This window comes from Sinocyclocheilus grahami, unplaced genomic scaffold (genome assembly GCF_001515645.1).
Source record: "Sinocyclocheilus grahami isolate Dianchi unplaced genomic scaffold, SAMN03320097.WGS_v1.1 scaffold233.1, whole genome shotgun sequence".
NCBI lineage: Eukaryota > Metazoa > Chordata > Actinopteri > Cypriniformes > Cyprinidae > Sinocyclocheilus > Sinocyclocheilus grahami.
The window spans coordinates 45,664-68,763 of NW_015505412.1; the positions used below are offsets into that span (position 1 = coordinate 45,664).

The 23,100-nt window shown below is 41.2% G+C and overlaps 1 protein-coding gene across 1 annotated transcript in view; it reads left to right on the forward strand.

The window, feature by feature from the left end:
• LOC107597557 (semaphorin-5B-like) overlaps positions 1 to 23,100 on the forward strand; it is a 60,857-nt gene extending 37,757 nt beyond the window's left edge. The window contains 8 exon segments of the mRNA XM_016288688.1: positions 7 to 22; positions 1,080 to 1,407; positions 2,651 to 2,863; positions 4,934 to 5,104; positions 12,577 to 12,711; positions 14,952 to 14,996; positions 15,845 to 16,050; positions 20,886 to 23,100. Coding sequence (XP_016144174.1) covers positions 7 to 22; positions 1,080 to 1,407; positions 2,651 to 2,863; positions 4,934 to 5,104; positions 12,577 to 12,711; positions 14,952 to 14,996; positions 15,845 to 16,050; positions 20,886 to 21,053 — 1,282 coding nt within the window. The 3' untranslated portion in view covers positions 21,054 to 23,100.

Consider the following 23,100-nt stretch of genomic DNA (forward strand, 5'->3'; position numbering starts at 1 on the left):
ACATAGGTATTACAACGAGAAGGTGATTTATGAGGACATTTTCAGTGTCCCCGTAATTCAAAAGGCTTATAAATAATTCAGAATGAGTTTTTTTGAAAATCTAAAAATGCAGAAAGTTTCCTGTGAGGGGTAGGTTTAGGTGTAGGGTTGGTGTAGGGCAATAGAAAATACGGTTTGTACAGTATAAAAACCATTACGCCTATGGAGAGTCCCCATAAACCATAAAAACAAACCTTGTGTGTGTGTAAAAAAATTAAAATTACAAAAACACAACAAAATTACTGAAACTTTAAGTAAAATGAAAATGAAAACATTAATATTAAGCCTGCTATGTGCTTTAATGTCACTATTGATGAGGATTGTCTTTGAATAATATCGGTCTTTAAATGCAAGACATATAAAGTGTACCTGAAGTATACTTGCAATAGTTCCACTTTAGCACAGTCAAATATATTTCAGTATATCTTTACAAAAGTACAGGCACAAAATTAGTTGTTCCAATTTAGCAGACTTTAAGTATACCAGTTTAGTATACTAAAAGTACAGTTGCAGGGAATTTTTATTAAGTAGATAAATATGTAAATTTATTTGTAGTACACTTAGCTTTAAATAAATATATTTCAAATATATTTTAGTATGTTTATGTTTCACTAGGGTAGCCATATAAAAACTGGCGTGAATTTACACAGGACATAAAGTAAAGCTTTAAAAGGACAGTAAATTGAACTCCAGGAAGGTATTATACACTAAATTATTTTATGATTTATCTTATGTTATCAACAAATCACATCACACCAAAACATGTTATGACATTTTGTGCGGTTATATGCTTTCTATACAACAAAAGATCAAGACAAATCAAAATAACATTCAGTTTTCTAAAATGCTCTTTTGATCTTGTATTTTAAATCGGACAGATTTCTTTGCTCTCCAACTCTCTTAAGAGCTGCAATTAATTCAAATTTAATCAACTTAATTAGGACTCAAATTAACGTTCCTTGCAAAGAACTGTAACACCCCCTTGGGTGTCTAGCAAGGATCCATTAAATTGTATTAACTGTTCACAGTGATGGTACAAGAATGAGCTTCACGTGCGTCTTAAGAGGAGAAGTAATGTCGCCTGTGCATGAGGAATGAGCAACTAGATGATATCATCTCTTTGTCAAACTTCCACATTGCAGGAGTACCAGGCATGTAATCTGGAGTCCTGTCCGGAGGTGCGCCGAAACACCCCATGGACCCCTTGGGTCCCAGTGAACATAACCCAGGGAGGGGCACGGCAGGAGCAAAGAGTACGCTACATCTGCCGGGCCCAACTGGCTGACCCTCATGAGCTTCAACTGGGCAAGCGTAAAGTAGAGACACGCTTCTGCCCTAATGACGGGACGGTAACCTGCGATACAGACTGTGAGTGTTTAGATCCTTTTTTCTAATGCACACCCACACAATGAACAGATCTGACTGAGTTAGCCGATACTGCTGGCTCGATGACCGTTCAGGGTCACAGTTCAGCTCTTGCCCACTTTGCACATGTCGGGCGCCACATTGATTAACTGAATCTTGCTGTCTGAAATCGGGAGAGGTCAAACACTTGAGGTGCACATAGAATGCATTAGAGGCAAGGGAGTGTCAGAATTCACCTTGTGCAGGTTGCTGTGACCAGAATGTTTTTTGTCAGAGATGCTGTAAAACACAGCATGACATTGGTAGTTTTTTAGTAACCTTGAATTACACAGAAAAAGGCCACTCCTTAAAATAACACACTCAGAGAGTGCTGCAGTGATGACTCCTTTATTAGTCCAACCCGGAAGTTAGCATCACCCTGGTTCCCTCGACAAAATCCCAATAGGATTTTTTCCATTGGATTTTTGAATTCTTGCAAAAAATAAGATTTGTAAGCAAACAAAAGTTTATGCTTCTTTAATATTTTGTTCATCATGATAATCTTCACGAATGAATACAACAATTCTGAAGTCTAAATGCAACTGCCAGAAATAAAAAGCTAAAAATTTGCAATAAACAAACTATACCATGGAAGCCCATTAAGGTGCCCAAAAAAAGTTTTTGTACTGAAAACTCTTTCAGTATTTATTTTCAAAGCATTTTACCTAAACATTTTAGTTAGAATAGTTCATTGTAAACTATGCAGTTATTAATACAATGAGGCTGTAAAAGTGGCTGTTTCTGGTTCACTGTGATGACTTTTAATGTTCCCAACAACTTCTGTAGTCCCATTTAGGCACTTGTTAGCAAACGTCTATTTCAAGACAAGTAAAATCTTTAAAAATATCACAAGAGGTTATTACAGGTGTATCTTGTTGTAGGATAAATGTGAAAATATCTTGACGTTGGGTTAACCACAAACCTTATTTCAGGATTTTTAACCCAAAGCCCATTCGAAAAATTAATTGACTTCTGGACGATAAAACCGGAAGTGCTTAAATGCTCTTCTCCTGGTTTTGACCTACAAAAATTCATCATCCCTGCAGTGCTCTTTAAATAAAATGACTGTTCACACCAAGAACAATAACTGTGAAGATAACTAATAATTTACATAACTATATTAGTCAGGTGGATTCTGTATCATCATAACTTAGTATCAGTAGGCTGGGAAAACATTCAATGGGAACACGCAATATATGTTTTACAGCTCTCGTTGAGGAGCTTCTCAAGACGCCTGGTGTACGACTGACAAGCTCTGGCTGGTCATCGTGGGAGATGTGGTCAGCTTGCACTCAGGAGTGTGCCAAAGGCTACCGCTCTCGCAAACGCACCTGCACCAGCGCAGAGGGCAAAAGCGTTCCCACTGCCTGCCGGGGATCTCCAGTAGAATATCAGGATTGCAATCCTCAGCTCTGTCCAGGTAACACACATCCTCAGAAACACGCATGTAAACACAAGCACACTCCAAATGCACATATACATATGTGCACACAAATACACACATAAATAGACTCCCACATATGCTCATAATCAAGGTAGTTGCTCATCGTGCTGGAAAAGCCTCTGTTTCCATTAGAGCGTGTGAAGTGTATTACTGAATTCATTAGCTAATGGAAACCAGAAGCCCCGTAGGGACCTGCTGTGGTCAAATTAAGAGGTTTCACCATAATTCCAAACAGACATGAACTCAAGGATAAATCTTGAATCACAAGATCAAATTAAATTTTCCAGTTAGCACCAAAACTTTAAAGGTTAAGTGTAAAATGGCATCAAACTGAATTGATAAAATAGCTAGATAATTATATTTCAAAGAAGAAAATGTGAATGACAAATTTGCCTGCCACCAAGTGGCTTATTTTCTGTAGGTGAACAGAGGGAGTTGCTCATGGGTTGCTAAGATGTTTTCAAAGATTTTTTGCATATTGCTATAGTATGCGATTGCTAGCATGTTTATTTCTCTCCAGTTTTAACAGTCCTCTTTGGCTCAAACAAACAGAGCCATGTTTTGAAAGTGCTACTTCACCTGTGATCCTTCACAGTGCAAATTATCTGACCAATCGCATATAGTATGAGATTCTTAGCATGTTTAGGGATGCTAATGGACAGTTTAAGGATGCTAACAAACAGTTTAAGGGTGCTAACATGCAGTTCAAGAGTGCTAACACATTTTAGGAATGCTCATGATAAGTTAAATGGTGCTAACAGACATTTCTAGGGTGCTAACAGAAAATTTGGGCATGCTAATATACAGTTTAAAGGTGCTAAAATACATTTCTCTCCAGGTTTAACAGTCTTCTTTGGCTCAAACAAACAGTTGAAAGTGCTAATACTTCACCTGTGGTCCTTCACAGTGCAAATTATCTGACCAATCACCCTGGAAGTTCCGAACAGATGGTTTTGTGTGTTTCTTTAGACGTATTGACAGCTACTTGCCAATGCATTGTCCACTCTAAACTCTCTCTGAGTGTGACAAATGAACGGCACTCACAGTATTTGCAATGCTGTTTTCCACTCAGGCAGAAAGGGAAAATAGGATTGAAATGAAGCGGAAGGGAAGGGGGTAGGGCACATGGATTCAAACACATTACTGACATCAGGCAACCATTTTAATCATTGTTTTGACCTCAGACATGCAGTTCAATTCAACGACCGGCTTCTCCCTCTGTGTGTGTGGTTGCTGGACTCACTGTGATTGCAATCGTTCTGCCTTCACACTTCAGTCGTGCCCCAGTACACACATGCTAATCCACTGAAGTTAAACAGTGCTTTCTAGTGCAGAAAGAAGGAGCCACTCCTAACCTTCTCCTCCGTCTGATGAGACGTCAAGAGGATGGTGGCAGGGCCTGTTAAAGTGAGAGAAAACTGCACAACAGCAGTGCTTCTGTCCTGGTCAGTGCTGGAAAATCTAGTTTATGGTGGTAGCTGTGATTTGGAACATGATGGCTGGTTTCTAGCTGGTAGATCATCTACAAATAAGTTGGTTATACCAGCTTTCGTTGGTCAAGCTGGTCTATGGTGACCAGCTTGGACCAGCTAGATATCAGTCACCACCTTAATCTAGATTTTCCAACAGGATAAACAATGAAATGGAGGTGAACAGCTGGTGTTCATTGTAACAAGAAGTCTCAAGTGTTTGGTGAGGAGCTTTGTGGGTCAAATAAAGCTGTTTGAACCTCCATTCTGCCCTGAACTTTGAATGTCCGGATCAACATCACATCCCATAACAGATGTCTGCTTGCCTTGTCCGCCTTGTGGGAGTTTCCAATCATGTTGGTTTTTTTGGATTGTTTTGTGTTTGCCTGTTTGATTGATGCTTTTTTATGTTTGTGTTCGGTACATTGTGTTTGCATCCTCCGCTCCGTCTTTCTTGTTTGCGCTGCATTTGCGTCCGCTTATCTGATGCTTGGATGATTGTGTCCCCCTCCTTGCCTGATTGTTTTGAGTTTGTCTTTGTATGTTGTATTTGTTTGTATGTGTTTGGTCTGTGCAGTTAACGGCGCCTGGTCTTGCTGGTCATCATGGTCGCAGTGTTCGGTGCCCTGTGGAGGTGGGCACTATCAACGAACGCGCACATGCACCAGCCCTGCCCCTGCCAATGGAGGGGACATCTGCATTGGCTTGCACACAGAGGAGGCTCTTTGCAACACGCACACTTGTGATGGTAAGATCAGTTCCAATCCAGAACCACAAATGGGATAAAAAAAAAAGCTTTAAGTGAAATGTGCTACAAAAAAATCAAGGCTCTCCAAATTTAGCTCTAACGCTGTCTGTAAGCACAAGATACATTTGGTTTTCAATGTGTCATCTGTCCATCAACACCCATTATTATCACCAATTAAAAACACAGTTCTATGGAGGCTTATTTTCGCCATGGGATAAAAATATGAAAGGTAATTGTTTTTTTGTTTGTTTTTAATTCTTTTGTAAATTAAAATTTTTTTCACAATTGCAAGTCTATGTCTCACAATTCTGACTTTTTTCCTCACAATTGAGAGTTTATATCTTATATTTAAAATATATAAAATTTTCTCAGAATTCTTTTTAATTACGTTTTCCTGTTTAATGTTATTGTTTTTTTAATTAAAAGGTAATTACGACTTTTTATCTCACTGTTATGAGTTTTTTCTCGTAATTATGAGTTTATATCTCACAATTCTAACTTCTCTTTGATTATATCTTGCAATTATTTTTTCAGAATTTTCTCAGCAAACGTGAATTGTAAGATATTAACTCAGAATTGCAAGAAAAAAATAATTGTAAGAAAAAAATAACAATTGCTTTTTACATTTTTTTTCTTAAAATACAAAAGGTAATTGTGACTTTTTATTGAAACGTATAAGCTTCCTCCAAAAGTTTCAACCCTGCTGAAAAGTTCAGCTTAGAGTAGCATGGTTGATCAGCATTGGAATTGTATTCACCAGCAAAACATAACTAATGAGGATGGTTAACTGAGGAAATTGTGCTGGTTGAATTGTGCTATTTAAATGGATAATTCACTCAACAAATGACAATTCTGGCATAATTTTCTCCCTCACGTCATGCTAAACCTGTATAACTGTATGAAACTCCAAAAAAAGAAGATATTTTGAAATGTCTCAGCATTTGTCTCCATAGAGTGAAATATTTTATTTTGTGTTCTGCAGAAATTCAGTGATAGTGGGTTCATAAATAATGACCGAATTTAAACTTTTCAGGTGAACTATCCCTTTAAGAAGCCATGCGAGCGCACCAGCATCCACAGCACAACATATGCTGGTCTTTTTAATGGTATAGTTTATGACCAACTGATTATCATTGCATTGAAGGAATGATTTCAGACCTGTCAATCACCAGTAACACATTCTTCAGATTCTGAGAGGGGCTTCTGGGGTCCTCCAGGCTACAGATGGTGCCATATGTGAGCTGCATGCATATAGAAGTGTGCTGTGTGCAAGCAGACTGTGGCAGCACAAAGCTCTGTTGTCACATACTGCTGCCATCACTTTAAAAATGTCCCTTTTTTCAAAATGTCCAGCTGTCTCTTTAAGACAAAACTTAAATATTTATGAAGATTGGATCATGTAAAGCCCTGTAGCTTTAATAAATGCTATACTACCTTTGTATTACCTTTGACTCCCTGATTAACACCTCAAATTCATGCTTTTGATGAAAGATCATGTTTAATTATCAATCAAGTCCATTTAAAAATACTAAGAGTAAACTCAGAATGTAAAACATCCCATATTGGTCACGTATAAAGTTCCATTACAGTAAGATTCTGCTTTAAAAATACTTCATGACATATTGTTTGCTTAAGGACAATAAATGAAGATTGATGTAGCTGTAATCGGGGTGCCTTTTATCATTGTTAACTGTGGATCTGCTTTTTTCGGAAATACTACGATATTGACTGGGACTAGTTGCTACTGATCTTAAAGTCTTTTGGATCCTTGATTCAAACATTTGGCCCCTGTTGGCCCCCTTCATAAATGACAAATTTGTTAGGCTCTGGGAGAGTTATAAGACTGTGTATGGTGTAGACAAGCATCTTAAAAGCTGTAACCTGAAAGGAATGTGTCTATTTACAGATTGGATTTTCCCAGCAAACAAATACATTTTAAATCAAAGTTTCTTCTAAGTAAATTTCTTGGTACACTTGCTGTGAAAGTGTTGCCTCAGACTATGATTATTTTTGCCTCCTCGTGTGAATCTGGCGGTGTTTGTTTCATGTGCGTGGGTGGGCCGTTGAGTCGGCAGCGCTCTGGTTAGATTGCCTCTGAACTGTGAGAATGGACAAAATTGAAACACTCCATTTAAAGCGAGAGTTCAGCCAAAAAATTCTCGTAATTTACTGTTAAGTTGTTCCAAACCTATGATTTTCTTTCATTCTTTGCACTAACAAAAGGTGCAATTTTAAAGAATTTTCTGATTTCTCTTTTCTATGCAATTTCTATAAATGGGGACTTAAGTTAATAGATTTAAAGTTAATATTTCAATAATACAATACATTTGCATATTCATGGTTCTCTGATGACGGTTAATGGTCACAAAACCTATGCAAACCTAATATTTAAAATCCTTAAGCTTTAATTTAGTGGAACACTGGTGAAATGCTGTACAGTTCTGTCCACAAACATTTAGGAAATGATGCCAATGTACATGAAGAAAACCTAGCACACACTGCATTCCCACATGTACAAATTTAACTTGCATCAGATGCAATGATTGTGTTTGTGAGAAGCAGCATTTACCAATTATATCATATTATTTAAATGATAGCCTTTGATTTGATAGTCAAAGCTATATCGCAATTGCTCTTTAATTTTGATGAACTGTGCAGCCCTAGTTATTTAAATTTTGCATTCGATTAAATTCTTTATCCCCGTTTGGGAAATCTTGACTTAGAATATAGTCATTTGGACCACTATATTAAACACACACATACATATATATATATATAGGGTGAAATAGTCATGGGGTGAATGAGAACACAGACTCGCTACTGCTATAAAGTGCCCCGGAGGTGCGGTTATATGCTTTCTATACAACAAAAGATCAAGACAAATCAAAATAACATTCAGTTTTCTAAAATGCTCTTTTGATCTTGTATTTTAAATCGGACAGATTTCTTTGCTCTCCAACTCTCTTAAGAGCTGCAATTAATTCAAATTTAATCAACTTAATTAGGACTCAAATTAACGTTCCTTGCAAAGAACTGTAACACCCCCTTGGGGGTCTAGCAAGGATCCATTAAATTGTATTAACTGTTCACAGTGATGGTACAAGAATGAGCTTCACGTGCGTCTTAAGAGGAGAAGTAATGTCGCCTGTGCATGAGGAATGAGCAACTGGATGATATCATCTCTTTGTCAAACTTCCACATTGCAGGAGTACCAGGCATGTAATCTGGAGTCCTGTCCGGAGGTGCGCCGAAACACCCCATGGACCCCTTGGGTCCCAGTGAACATAACCCAGGGAGGGGCACGGCAGGAGCAAAGAGTACGCTACATCTGCCGGGCCCAACTGTCTGACCCTCATGAGCTTCAACTGGGCAAGCGTAAAGTAGAGACACGCTTCTGCCCTAATGACGGGACGGTAACCTGCGATACAGACTGTGAGTGTTTAGATCCTTTTTTCTAATGCACACCCACACAATGAAGCCGATACTGCTGGCTCGATGACCGTTCAGGGTCACAGTTCAGCTCTTGCCCACTTTGCACATGTTGGGCGCCACATTGATTAACTGAATCTTGCTGTCTGAAATCGGGAGAGGTCAAACACTTGAGGTGCACATAGAATGCATTAGAGGCAAGGGAGTGTCAGAATTCACCTTGTGCAGGTTGCTGTGACCAGAATGTTTTTTGTCAGAGATGCTGTAAAACACAGCATGACATTGGTAGTTTTTTAGTAACCTTGAATTACACAGAAAAAGGCCACTCCTTAAAATAACACACTCAGAGAGTGCTGCAATGATGACTCCTTTATTAGTCCAACCCGGAAGTTAGCATCACCCTGGTTCCCTCGACAAAATCCCAATAGGATTTTTTCCATTGGATTTTTGAATTCTTGCAAAAAATAAGATTTGTAAGCAAACAAAAGTTTATGCTTCTTTAATATTTTGTTCATCATGATAATCTTCACGAATGAATACAACAATTCTGAAGTCTAAATGCAACTGCCAGAAATAAAAAGCTAAAAATTTGCAATAAACAAACTATACCATGGAAGCCCATTAAGGTGCCCAAAAAAAGTTTTTGTACTGAAAACTCTTTCAGTATTTATTTTCAAAGCATTTTACCTAAACATTTTAGCTCTTTAATTTTGATGAACTGTGCAGCCCTAGTTATTTAAATTTTGCATTCGATTAAATTCTTTATCCCCGTTTGGGAAATCTTGACTTAGAATATAGTCATTTGGACCACTATATTAAACACACATATATATATATATAGTCATGGGGTGAATGAGAACACAGACTCGCTACTGCTATAAAGTGCCCCGGAGGGTGATTTATTGACCCACACACGTGCTCAGATGAATGGTGCTCAGTGCTCATGGGATGAAGTGCCGTGGGGAAGATCCCTCTCCTGGGGTGCCGTCGGATTCCTGGAGCTCCGTTGCAATTTTCCTGTAATGCCTCTTCTCCTGGCTTTTATGGCCCGTGGGAACGAGCTCCATATGCGCCACTCATCACGCACAGGTGTTGTGATTGTGTGATCGGTGTGGAAGCGGCGTTTCCAGGGCAACGCGGATCTGGGCCCGGGATACTCGCCACATTCTCCAGGCGTCGCCCTGGTCCTGTGGGGAAACAACTTGTTGTGGGGGTATTACGGGAGGGGAATTTGATGTTACCTGCCAGACCTGCCCAACCGGACCAGCCCCGGGAGAGACCGTCCGCATTCCCGTGGTCGGCCCCGGCCCAATGTTGTACCTGGAAGCAGAAGTCCTGGAGTGCGAGGAGCCACTGAGTCACCCGGGCGTTCATGTCCTTCGCCTTGAACATCCATTGGAGTGGCGCATGGTCTGTGACGAGGGTGAACCGGTGCCCCCAGAGGTAGTACTTCAACTCCAGGGTTGCCCACTTTATGGCCAGGGCCTCTTTCTCCAGCCCCACGTACCTGGTTTCCGCAGGGGAGAGTTTCCTGCTGATATAGACCACGGGGTGTTCCTCTCCATCCCGGAGCTGGGAGAGGACTGCTCCTAAGCCGGTGCCGGAGGGGTCGGTATACAGGGTGAAGGGGCAGCCAAAGTCTGGGGCATGCAGGACCGGGGAGGACGTCAGGGCCGTCTTGAGGGCCCGGAAGGCGGCTTCTGTCTCGGGAGTCCAGTCTATCTTCTCCGGCTGCCCTTTCCTGGTAAGGTCTGACAGGGGGCAGGCTATAGAGGAGAAGTTAGGGATGAAGCATCGGTAGTAGCCCGCCAACCCCAAAAATGTCCGTACCTGCGTCTTGTGTACACAACATCCTCAGATGTTGTACTTTGAGGAGTCGACAGAGGTCCGCCATGACCCGGGATATGAATGGGGTACCCTGGTCAGTCAGGATTTCCTTTGGGATCCCGACTCGGCTGGCCAGCAGGAATAGCTCTCGGGCAATGTTCTTGGCGTTTGCCGCTTAAAGAGGAATGGCTTCCGGGTACCGGGTGGCGTAGTCCAGGATGAGCTCATGTCCCCGGGCAGACTTCGGCAGCGGTCCCACCAGATCCATCCCGATCCGCTCAAAGGGCACATCGATGACGGGTAGTGGAATGAGCGGGCTGGGGGGAGGATGACGAGGAGACGTCTGCTGGCAGGTGGGGCAACTACGGCAGAATAGTTTCACTTCTGCCTCCAGTCCTGGCCAGTGGAAACGGTCCTGGATGCGTTGGACGGTATTTTTGGCCCCGAGGTGCCCCACCATCGGATGGACATGTGCCAACTCCATGACTGTCTCCGTCTTGGTTTTGGGCACGACCAAGAGGAATTTTTCCTCCCCCCGCCTGTGGGCGACAGTACAGCAGACCATTTCTTATTTCAAAATGAGGGAGGGGGTGTGGGCCCGGAAGCCTGTCTACCTCATCGACTTGGCACACTTGTTCCCAACAGTTTCGCAGGCGGTCGTCCTCTCGTTGCTCCCTGCCGAACGAACCCCCGGTCATGACCTGTGAAAACACATCGAGGTAGACAGACGGAAGGTTAGCTGGTTGACACTCACCCTCCCTCTCGCTGTCCGTTGCTAGGTAGGCCGGTCTCGGGCTGGGCGGTCCCCGACGGTTTCTCCGTGGCCCGTTCCGGGCGGTACGGCCAGGTGTCCTGGGGGTGAGGAGGAGCTTCTCGAACCCCGGCCAGTCCCGCCCCAGGAACAGAGGTACGGGGAGGTCTCGCACAATGCCCACCTCGACGGCCCAGGTCCCGGGCTCCGTTGAAATCCGAACCGTGCGGGCCGGCACATAGCGGGTGTCTCCGTGCACACACGTAAGTGGCAGCTCTGACTTCTGTTCAGGCCTTGGTTTTACCAGGGTAGGTTGCACTAGGGTGACCGAACTGCCGGAATCCAACAAGGCTTGAACTGGTTTACCCTCTAGCTTTACCATCCGGCTGGGGCCAGGGGAAGGTCCGTCTTGATGCAGGAAACACCCGGCCATCCAGGCTCGGGCCGGTCAGGGCTGGGAGTTCAGAGGGCATTGGCTCTTCGAAAGAGTTCGAGGACCGCCGGTCTGCAGACTGGTCGCGGTGCACCTTCGAGCGGATGCCGCTCCATCACCCTGCCTTGCAGGCATTCGTCGCCTCAGCCAGCTCAGGCCGTGATAATCTCAAAAGTATGGAGGTAAGCTTTGTTTTCTTAGTGCTTGGATAACCTGACGAGGTACTGGTGAGCCTTGACGGGCGATTCCGGGAGGGGCACGCTGGCCTGCAGTTGTTCCACGACCCTGTCAGTATACTCCTGTCGTGCAGCCAGTTGCTCGGTAAACTGCTGCTGGCGGCCCGAGAGCTCAGTCAGGCAGCGGATGATCTCTTCCATTTGTCCCTGGGGGCGAGAGCGGTTCTCCTAGATGAAACACAGAGATCATTAGAGCAACCTGGCGTTACAAGTCTGTGTCTCAATTCCCCTGTAATGCCTGCATTCTCCACCATATGTCGCGGGGTGAATGAGAACACCGCTACTGCTATAAAGTGCCCCGGAGGGTGATTTATTGACCCACACACTGATAAGACGTGCTCAGATGAATGGTGCTCGGTGCAAGTCTCCACTCGGTGCTCGTGGGGTGAAGTGCCGTGGTGAAGATCCCTCTCCTGGGGTGCCGTCAGATTCTGTGAACAGGGAGAAACAAGCATTAATTTCGCCAGGATCTCCATTGCAATTCTCCTGTAATGCCTCTTCTCCTGGCTTTTATGGCCCGTGGGAACGAGCTCCAGGTGCACCACTCATCACGCACAGGTGTTGTGATTGTGTGATCAGTGTGGAAGCGGCGTTTCCAGGGCGACGCTGATCTGGACCCGGGATACTCGCCACAATATATATATATATATATAAATATATACAATTTTGGTGCTTGACAGAGGAAAGTCACACAGGTTTTGGAATGACATGAGTGTGAGTAAATGATGACAAGAATGTTAATTTTTAGATGAACTGTTTCTTTAAATCCTGTGTTTATGCCTGTGTCTTTGTGCAGGTGGGTGGATGGCCTGGTCGTTGTGGTCTGAGTGCGATGACTCGGGCCTGCAGCTGCGCAGTCGAGTGTGCGGGGCTCAATCCACACCATGTGTGGGAAACAGCTCCCAGCACCGAGACTGCAATGAGATCCCAGGTGAGAGAGAGCTATATATAAACACACACACATATTCACAAGGCGTCCGACTATCCCATTATGAAGCAAAGCTTTTCCCAATTGCAGTGTTACTCTTATTAAATAAACATACACTTTTAAACCCTGTCAAACTCGCTGTTGTTTTTAATAGATTAGATGTAATATGTTTACTTGCGCTTATTCATTACTCTGGCTGGTGGAGTGGAAGTGTTCAAAGTGAAGAACTGAACGCTCCCAGCCTGCGAGAACACGAGTTATCAGAGCGGAATACCAAGTGAATCAGGCACTCTAATTAATATTAATGTTATGCCACAAGGCAGCCTCGCATCCAATTTCTCTCCAATTTTGGGAAACGGGTTCCAAATCCTGAGGTGTCTTAGACGGTGAGGAGATCAAGGAGAATTGTGCATCTCAATCAAAACATCTCCCCCATACCCATCTCTGCTCTTTGTGGAGATTTCATATAGAGCTTGAAAAGCATGACTCTGGGTGGTAATAGAGAACCTCAGACTCTATCGCAGTGAAAAGCAGTGAAAAATGGCATTTCCATCCAAGTGCAGCTCATTACTTCAACCAAAATTGAATATTTACTCTAAATGAGTGTTTAAAGTTTTATTTAGCAAAATAGCTTGCAACTGTTTTTACTGACATAGTTCATGTTTACTGGCTGTTCATTCTCAAATACACGCAATATTTGAATAACGTAATGCGTAATGGAAGCATAATAATTTAATCACTTTCATGCGACCCGATTGACAGGCTTTGATGTGATTTCCTGTACTTTATCACTGCAGACCTGCTCATCCCTCAGGTATAAAACAGGAGACTTGCTCACCACTGAGATCTACAGCTCTTTGAATCGCCCCACTTCAGGGTTGCTTTTGAAAGGAGAAAGTAGAGTGGGATAAGACGGGGAATGATTGACATTTTGGCTGTAATTCAGCAAAGGGAGGCAAAACAAGAGAGCGTGTAATGACCTGCTCACAGGACTTTTTCTTGCACCAGCCTGCTTCATTTTTAAATTGTTGGTTTATGTTTAGTTTATTGGTCGCAACCCAAAATTTTTGGTCACAACCCAAACTGATCAACAGAACAGAAAAAAAAGGTGCACTAAATGCATTAATAAAATAAAATGTGACTAACCATGCATAGTTACAATAGCAAAATAAGCTTATTAGCTTTTAAAAGGATGTTTCGTGTCTTTTGATGTTGACATCAAGGCTGCACATCCATTTGATAAAGATATGAATAATTTTGCATATTGTTGGGTCTATGCATTTCATGGAATATTGACAGTTTTCAATATTTGACCATTTTTCTTTACTTTTGTATTATATATATATATATTTGTTTATATATATATATATATATATAAACAAACAACTGGTATTATTTTAAGTCAGCACTTCAGCACTAAAGTAAAATTACGTATATAAGCATCTGACAGTTCGACCCCTAGTGAAAAATAAATATACTTAAATATAAAAATGTATTAGTAGTAGCCTTTCAAATACATTTATGTACTTAACTAAAATACCCTGCAATTGTACTTTTAGTATACTAAACTGGTATAATTAAAGTCTGCTAAATTGGAACAACTAATTTTGTACTTAATGCACTTTAATTGTGCAGAAGTAGTGCTGAAGTCCAATTAAAGATATACTTGTGCTAAAGTGGAACTATTGCAAGTATACTTCAGGTACACTTAAGGTATATTTTCCATTTAAAGACCGATATTATTCAAAGATCATACAATACTCATCAAGAGTAACTTTAAAACACAGTTTAGACTTAATATTAAGAAATGTGCATTGTGCACAAGTAGTATGCCAAATAAAGTTTAATTTTACTATACTTAGTATGAAATAAAAGTATTTTAAATATACTTTTTTACTAGGGACAATTTTGACCATTTTATCCAAAAAGACTTGCGTTGTATTCTGGGTATACATTCATGTGGTCCCAGGAAAGCAAACCTATGACACTGGCGTTGCTGCAGACATGCTCCAAGCTACACGAATTTCGATTTTGAAGCAAAACTACCTGACAGCTACTGCTCTAAATGGATGTCTGTGACTGTTCCGATGCATCTCGAACCACAATCGTTGTGTTTTAAAGATGCCTGGTCAATTTGAAAGATGTTTGGCATCAGTTCAAGATGTTTAGAAAGAGCTCAAGACCCTTGCAAGAGCTCATCCTGTGTGAACAGCCACTAACTATACATCTCTTTCTCTACACAGCCATTCTCCCGGCATCTAGCTATGAAAAGGACCAGCAGTGTGGGGGTAAGTGCTTTGTATAAACCGATATGTTTGTATGGTGTTCACCGCATGTTAGTATGCGCTTATGCATGCACGCTCTCGTGAATGCTCAAAGACATGTAGCAATGTGCTGCTTGTGTGTTATGTTTCATGTCGGCTCCTTTTCATCCCGAACTCAGGCAGAAATGGAATCGCTAAGAAGGTTTAAGTGAGTGAACTTCATAATTCACACTGCTGATCTTCAGTTTTCCATGTGTCGTGTTCCACGGCTCTTGTGGCTCTCCCACATGCAGAGGTGCTGCCTTTCCAGTGCATGCACCAGATGAAAAATACATGAGGGGGCACAGCGGTGCTTTTTAGGTTGCGGATCCAGGCGACATCGGGCAATGGCTGCCCTCAGAGTTGGCACTGCAGTGCCAATTTGGGGTTTCTCCAGGTGGCAGCACATATTACCCATCATGCTCCAGCAGTGCTACTCTCCTGAGTGATCGTTGTCCAATTAGAGCAGTTCATGGCAGGGTATGGCATTCGCTCTCCTCAATCACATTTCGCACTCATTACGGGCCAGACCGGCAGGATGCCCGGTCCGTCACATCGACCGGCTAATCACAGCACTGTCCCTCGGTACTGCATCATTCAGCCAGATGCTTTGAAGCACCTGCCTACCGCTGGTTGATGGCTACGGACATGTAGTGTTAATGATGAGGGATGCAATGGTGCCGCATCGCTCCGAATCCACTGACAAGGATGACTATATTGTCTCATTATTTGAAAAAGTATATTTAGTCAAAGGTCTGGATGAAAATGCCAACATATTACAGTTATTTGCAGACAAATGGTTACGGTAATATTGCCTTCTCTTGTTTTCCCAGGGTTCACTCTGCTTCACCTGATAGCTACAGGTGTGTCATGCTTCCTGGGTGCTGGTCTGCTGTCCTTCCTGGTGTATGTGTACTGTCAGCGGTTCCACAAGCCCTCGCAGGAGTCTGCTGTCATCCATCCCACCACTCCCAACCACCTCAACTACAAGGGCAACACCACACCAAAGAATGAGAAATACACACCCATGGAGTTTAAGGTCAGTGTTGAAGAAAATAATTCTCATAATGCTTTTTATGCAGTGAAAAGGGTTTAGCATGTTGTTGTTGATCATGAAGAAGTCTCTCTTGAATGAGTGGGATTTTTTGTTTTGTTTAGTTGGTGATGTTTTCATTTCAGAAACTGTGATTAGGTGGAAAGTCATATAGAAGTTCTAAAATCATGCACACATTTATTTAGGGATGCACAGAAATGTAAATTCTGGGCTGAAATGGAAACAGAAATTTCTGGATGCACTTGACCGAAAACTGAAACGGAAACTGCTTTTTTAATAATTATTCATTATTTTTATTAAATAATATCAAATAATTTTGTAAGACTTTTTAATTTAACTCAACTAATAATTTTAATGATACTGAATTTAAAAAATACAAGCCAATAAAATAACCACACTTTTTAGTGGATCGTTTGCATGGGCCTTGAGCAACTCAATGGAACGCACATTCATAGAACAGAATATTGAGTGGAGTGTCACACCTGCAAAACCGCTTAACACTGCTGGGTGGTGCAGCACGCCATACATTTTCAGCCGTAAAAAACAAAAATTTAATTTTCAGCGGATAATTTTCAGCAGCCAAATTTCGGTGCATCCCTACTTCATAGTGTGCAAAATTCAGATATACAATGAATTAAAGTAGTTTGCAATGTAGTTGCTAAAATTAAGATGGAGGGATAAAGACTATTTCTTGTCAGTATAGGCCTGGCGTATCCCAAATGCACTTTGCAGCCATTATAATGTCACAAAAGCTTTATTTTTCAAATAAATGCTGTTCTCTTAAACTTTATTCATCAAAGAATCCTGAAAAAAACATGCTAAAATGTGCTACAATAATACTGCACTCTCATTGATACTGAATGCATAATCAAATTTAGAAATATATTTTAGTTAACACTCAAAAGGCAAGGATTTGTAGACCTCTTGGAAATAGCGGTCATTGTAATTCTGCAGAGATCTGTTCAGATTTTGTGTGAGCCTGAAGATAAGTTTCTAATAAATGTCGACTTGGAATCTGTGGCCTTAGAATTCCACATAAAGCTCAGTGGGCTTTGGCAGATTGCAGATCCTGTTTGTATTCATGTATTTTGGCAACTTTCAAAATCTTCTCAGCTGCATAAAAGTGTGTTTAACATATCCGTTTTACACATTTTACCATATTCAAATCTCTTTCACAGATGTGATCAAACAGATCAATGTTTCGATAGCACCACAGAGACACAGTGTTTACTGTTTTCATGGGAATGCGACCACAAATGCCTTTTATATACTCTGCATATTAAGATGTATTTCAACATCAGAAAATGACATTTTACTTTTACATTTCCCCACAGATGAGCTATCAGGAAAAGTTGCGAGCAGCCAAGTAACCGACTCTATATCGTAGAGCACGCTCGTTTGTTTTGTCTGAAATGAGCATCGCTAGATAACTGATAGTTTGGAGATTACTGCTGGTTTCACTCTCCCCACGGCCGCTTGTTTAGCCGCCTCTTCTGGCTGCACGCGGTTCCTGGCACACACTCCGTCTTTATTAATGGGCTTCATTAGGCTGTTTAAGCAGCAGCCGCTCGGTGGACTCCCACAGCTGGTTGTGACTGATCGTCGAGCTCATCCAATTAGTTTGGCTCGGCTCGCTCTCCCTCCACCTCGTGTCCTTGCTGTGACACCTGTGCGAGCCTTTTGCCACTTTTTCCATCGATCTTCTGCATGACCACTACTCATTCGAAACTCATTATGAGATTTGGCCAATACGAGTGGATCGAGAAAGAAGCGGCCATTGCAAAAGGCAGTCACTCGGGCCTCTGTCCACGCATTCCCAGGGCACGCCGGTGCGCAGATGGCTGTGTGATATTAACCGTGTGACATGGAGGCTCTCTGATTGATGGGTTTATGAATAAGCATCCGTTGAGAGCCACGTTGTAAATCAGGATGAATATTCTGATTTCGCACAGGGAAGGGTTTGTCGAAAGCCTGCTAAAGATACCACAGTCAGGAAGATGTAATTTGGTATCGTAATAGCAACATTCCCTTCGCTTGTCATTCATTGACTCTTGGATAAAAATGCAATTTCATCTGTCTTGTTCTGAAAATGGAGATCTTAGCCTCTTTATACAGCTATTGTTTGCCAGGTATTGAAAACTATAATTGTTGCACAGCAGTTCTCGGCTACGGTGAGTCACTCAAATCAATCTTGTATGTTTCATAGCTTCACTCCCCCAGTAACTGAGCTGCAGCTTTTTTAGAGCTAGACAAATTATATTTCTCGAGAGCTCTACATTTCATACACACACGCTACTTTCATCCATGACCCCCGAGTTCACCACTTGGACTCCATTCAGAAGTGCCTTACATATTTAAAGGTGCAGTGTGTCATTTCTGCTCCACTAGTACCACCAAACAGAATCGCAAAAATAACCTGATTTCTCGAGTTCATCCTATTGTGGCGATAGGGGTTGCTGTACAGTTGCTGGGGTTCTCTGAAAGATGTTTAAAATGTCGCTGTGTGGTTGCTGTGGAGTTCTAAGTGGTTTTAACATGTCGATATGCGGTTTCTAGAGTGTTTTGAGAAAATGTTAGCATTTTGCTAGGGTGTTCTGCTTGTTTTTACGTGTTGCTATAAGGTTACTAGGTTGATCAGAATGTATTTGTTGCTTTGTGGTTGCTGTGGTATTTCTGACCATTAGGAAAATTAACCATGGTTTTATTATAGTAAAAGTGTAGTAACCCTGTAATTTTTTTTTTTGGCTGATCGATTACTATTTGTAACCTACAGAAGAGGATTAGGGCCAAGCAATAATAAAAAATAAAACCATCTCAAGTTTAAAGTCATTAAATTTCGAGAAGAAACTCATTCAATTTCGAGAAAAAAAGTCAAAATAAAATGTTGAGAATAAACTCGTTAAATTACGAGAAAAAAGTCATAACATTAAGAAAAAACTTGTTAAATTATGAGAAAAAAGTTTCGAGAAAAAAGTTTCGAGAAAAAAAGTGTTACATTTCAAGTACAAGCCGAATTAAAATGCAGAGAATATAAATACACTCATGTCAGGTTCATTTCATCTCGTGGGATGTTTTCAAACAGCGTCTGCAGTGGCGAAGGTTGGACAATAATGCACATGGTTGTAGCATATGATGTGGTCGACAAGGGTTCGAAACCGTCTTTTGCCGAACTCGCTTTTCTTCCTTTTCTCATCACATATCACATTGGAAAAGAGGAAATCAATTGCCTAACGAGTGTTTAATAATAATGTATGAATTGCGTAGGTTTAGTGTTACTACAGTAAATCAATTGTAAATATTAATTTGTGGATTGAAAAGTATTCTAACTGGATTGTTGTTGCACAGTGTTGTTTCTCCTGTTTTCCGCGTCAGTGTTGTTGAGAATGGCAGCACCGTTTCATCTGCCTTTAAACTAGTTTAAATCACCTCTGGAATCTGTACAAATTTAAATAGCCTTTTCTCGAAATTTAACAACTTTTTTCTGGTAATTGAATGACTTTAATCTCAAGATGGTTTTATTATTTTTATTATTGCTTGGCCCTAATCATCTTCCATACTAACCACAGTTTTACTATAAGTACCATAGTTAAACTATGGTTAGTGTAGCAAAGCCATAGTTAATTTGTGGTTTAACCACAATAATAATAACCATGTTTTTTTTACATGTTGCTATGCAGCGTTGTGTTTTTTTTAAAACATAATTGTAAGGTTGCTAGGATTTAGCATGTTGCTCTGTGATGGTTAGGGTGTTCTGCATGTTTTTTTATTTTTGCTATGCAGCTGCTGGTATGTTCTGGGTTGTTTTTAACACACTACTGTGGAGTTGCTAAGGTGCTCTGGGTGTTTTTTTTTACATGTTGCTAGCCAGTTGCTGAGGAGTTCTATGTTGTTTTAACATTTTGCCATACAGTTTCTAGAGTGTTCTGAGTGCTAGGATGTTCTTCAGTGGTTTTAGCATGTTGCTATGTGGTGGCTAGGGTGCTCTAAATGGTTTTTAAAATGTTGCAGTGTGGTTGCGGTCATTGTTGGTGTTCTTTAGCATGTTACCATGCTTGGGTGGTTTGCATGGTTTTTACCACGTTGCAGGAAATTTCTAAGTGGTTTTAACATGTTACAGCATGTGGTTAGTGTGTTCTTCAATGATTTTTAGCATCTTGCTGTGTGGTTGCTAAAGTGTTCTGGTTGGGTTTTTTAAAATGTTGCTGGGGAGTTTTAAGTTGTTTTAACATGTTGCTGTGTAGTTTCTACAGTATTCTGAGTGATTTTTAGCACATTTAGCTCATTAGGTCGTACTTCAGTTGTTTTAAGCATGTTGCTAGAGTATTCTGAGTGGTTTTGCAGTCGCTATGTTGTTCAAGTCAAAAGACCCCATTCGAAGGTCTATGATATTCTGGTCCTTAGATGTGGCTCTGGTCTCTCCTTCATTATAAGACTCTGCGATCTACAAACTCATGCCATTGGTCAAGAGTCGAGACAATATTTGTTTAAACGTGCTAGTGGTGCAGATATTACACCCAATATTTTCTCAAACATGCTAGTGGTGTAGAGCTGCTCAAATATGCTAGCGGTGCAGATATTACACCCTGTACCTTCAAGGAACTAGCTGGATAAGAGTTTACATGTGTTAAGCTGAAGTTGTTTCCTGAAGGTGTGAGACCTTGCCGTGTGCTTTCAGCATTCTCATATTCTGTTCTTTTTAGTTCTCAAGGTCTCAAGAGGTTTGTAGACTGTGAGATCAGTGGTGTTTCATCTCAGAGACTGATGGATAGTTGTTTGCCTCTCAGCTCATCTAACACTCCTTTATTTGTTTTTCTCCACAGACTCTGAATAAGAACAATTTGCTGCCGGATGAGAGGACCAACTACTTCCCTTCACCGCTTCAGCAGACGAACGTGTACACCACCACATACTACCCCACAGCTCTGGGCAAATATGACTACCGGCCAGACTCCTCGCCGTCTCCTTGCAGAACCTATAACCACAGCTGAGACACGTGTCCCATCCGTAGCTTTATCGCCATCTCCTAAACGCCTCCACTTTCGCCACCCACACACTCTGCACCCAATGAGGTGCTTATTCCAACATTCCAGCCAATTTTTCCCCTAAGATCTCTCCCCTGAGGACCGTGTCACCTAAGTCACGCCTTACGGTGTCCGACGGGGGAAAAGTCCAGTGATTCAAACAGCACTTTTTAAAGATTGTGTAGCTACACTGACTTTGATAAACTGATGTCTCGATTGATCGCTGCAGAACTCCCGTTACTGGAAAGAGGTTTTGCTGAAGCTCAAGGTGCGAAGACAAAATTGCTCTGGCATTCCGTACCACTCCAACAATATCCATTACAGGAAATGCAATCTGCCGCACTGTGGCAGTTCTTTTTGAAACTACAGAAGAAGAATAGGCGGACACCAGACAAAAGAGAGCAATCAATGGTGACATTATTAGGTTTGGTTAGAATGGCGGAATTGTTACCTTTGGATGCAAATGTAAGGACATCCCACTGACTTCCGACCTTTGACGGGCAAATCTCTGACAAAAGAGGATGGGTTGCAGGATCAATGCATCTCCTGGGTGAACTCTTCAGATACGAGTTCAGAAGCAAGCTGCAGAAAAAAGAACAGCTTAAAATAGGATTCTATTCAGAAAGTACTCTTATCAGAACTGAAATATAGATTTTTTTAGCACGTTAAAAGGCCAGAAGAATGCGTCATTATTTCCCTGAAAAGTCTTGCGAATGCATGGGAATCGAGGAATATTGCACCAACATGGAATATGCTTAGATCTGAAGCAAACATGTTCTACTCTCTTACTGTAAGTCCCGGTGGTCATATTAAATATGACTGGGTTCAAACTGAGATGGACTATATTTTATTATGAAAAAAAATGTAGGAAATACTGATAGCTTGGCACTTGTTTTATACAATGATTTTAAAGAGGGAATTATTCAGCAGTTGTAGGATAGATGGACAATAGAGTTTATTTAAGATAGGAGTTCAAACATTGATGGAGTTATACTGAACATTTCATATATTATTTTTTATTATTGTTTCCAGATGGTATATTCCTAACCACCATCACATTCATCAGAGATACGAGTGAAGGTGTACACCGTTATATGAGCATCATATATTCATGAAATTGCCTAGAGAGTCAACTTACACAGAAATGATCAATGGATCACTGTCTTCGTCACATCGAACAATATCTAAAAAATGAATCTTTGTGCAGCACTATGTGCTCAACTCAGATTTTATTTTGCCCATGTGTTGACATGCTTCCCAGCGGCATCACGCCCACATTCCAGAATCAACTCAACAGTTATCGATAAAAGCGATTCAGGAACGGCAACTCTCATCGGGATATAGTATTTATGGTATTTCTTGGTTTCTAAAGGGCATTGAAAACGAAACTAAGCTATTTTACCATGCTCGTTTAATGAATGCTAAGCCAGCCATGCTTTCAGCTAAGCATGAGTACATGGGTTGTAAATAAGTGATGTCCCACAGCGAAAAAAATTAATGCCACACAAAGGTTAGTATAATGTACATGTATATTGTAAAGCTAACACTGTTTTTTAAACGCCTTATAGTTGTAAAATAATATGTGCAGCAGCTGTGTAAATATACCAACCGTAGGGGGGATGGAGCCTGTCAGTGTCCAGAGATTGACTGCAAGAGAGAGACCATCTTGTGGACCGACCCTGATCGATAACTTCAACGAGTATTCATTAGAGTCCCTACAAAACTTTTAGAGTGTTTGTACTTTTATTCATCTGTTCATAATTCATATGAATTGATTTTTGCCATTCATGACAAGGTTCACAAAATTAACATGAATTACGTTGTTTCAATATCATACTCAAATACGGTCTTTAATTGTTTTGATGCTGTTGGATCCTGTTCAAAATATTTAATGGGGATTTTTTTTATCTTCAAGATGCTTGCATACTGAGCCTTTTCATTGAAAAAAATAAATCTACCGAGGAGTCCAAAAATCTGAGAGCATTACTGAAAATGTTCCTATTTTTATTGCAAA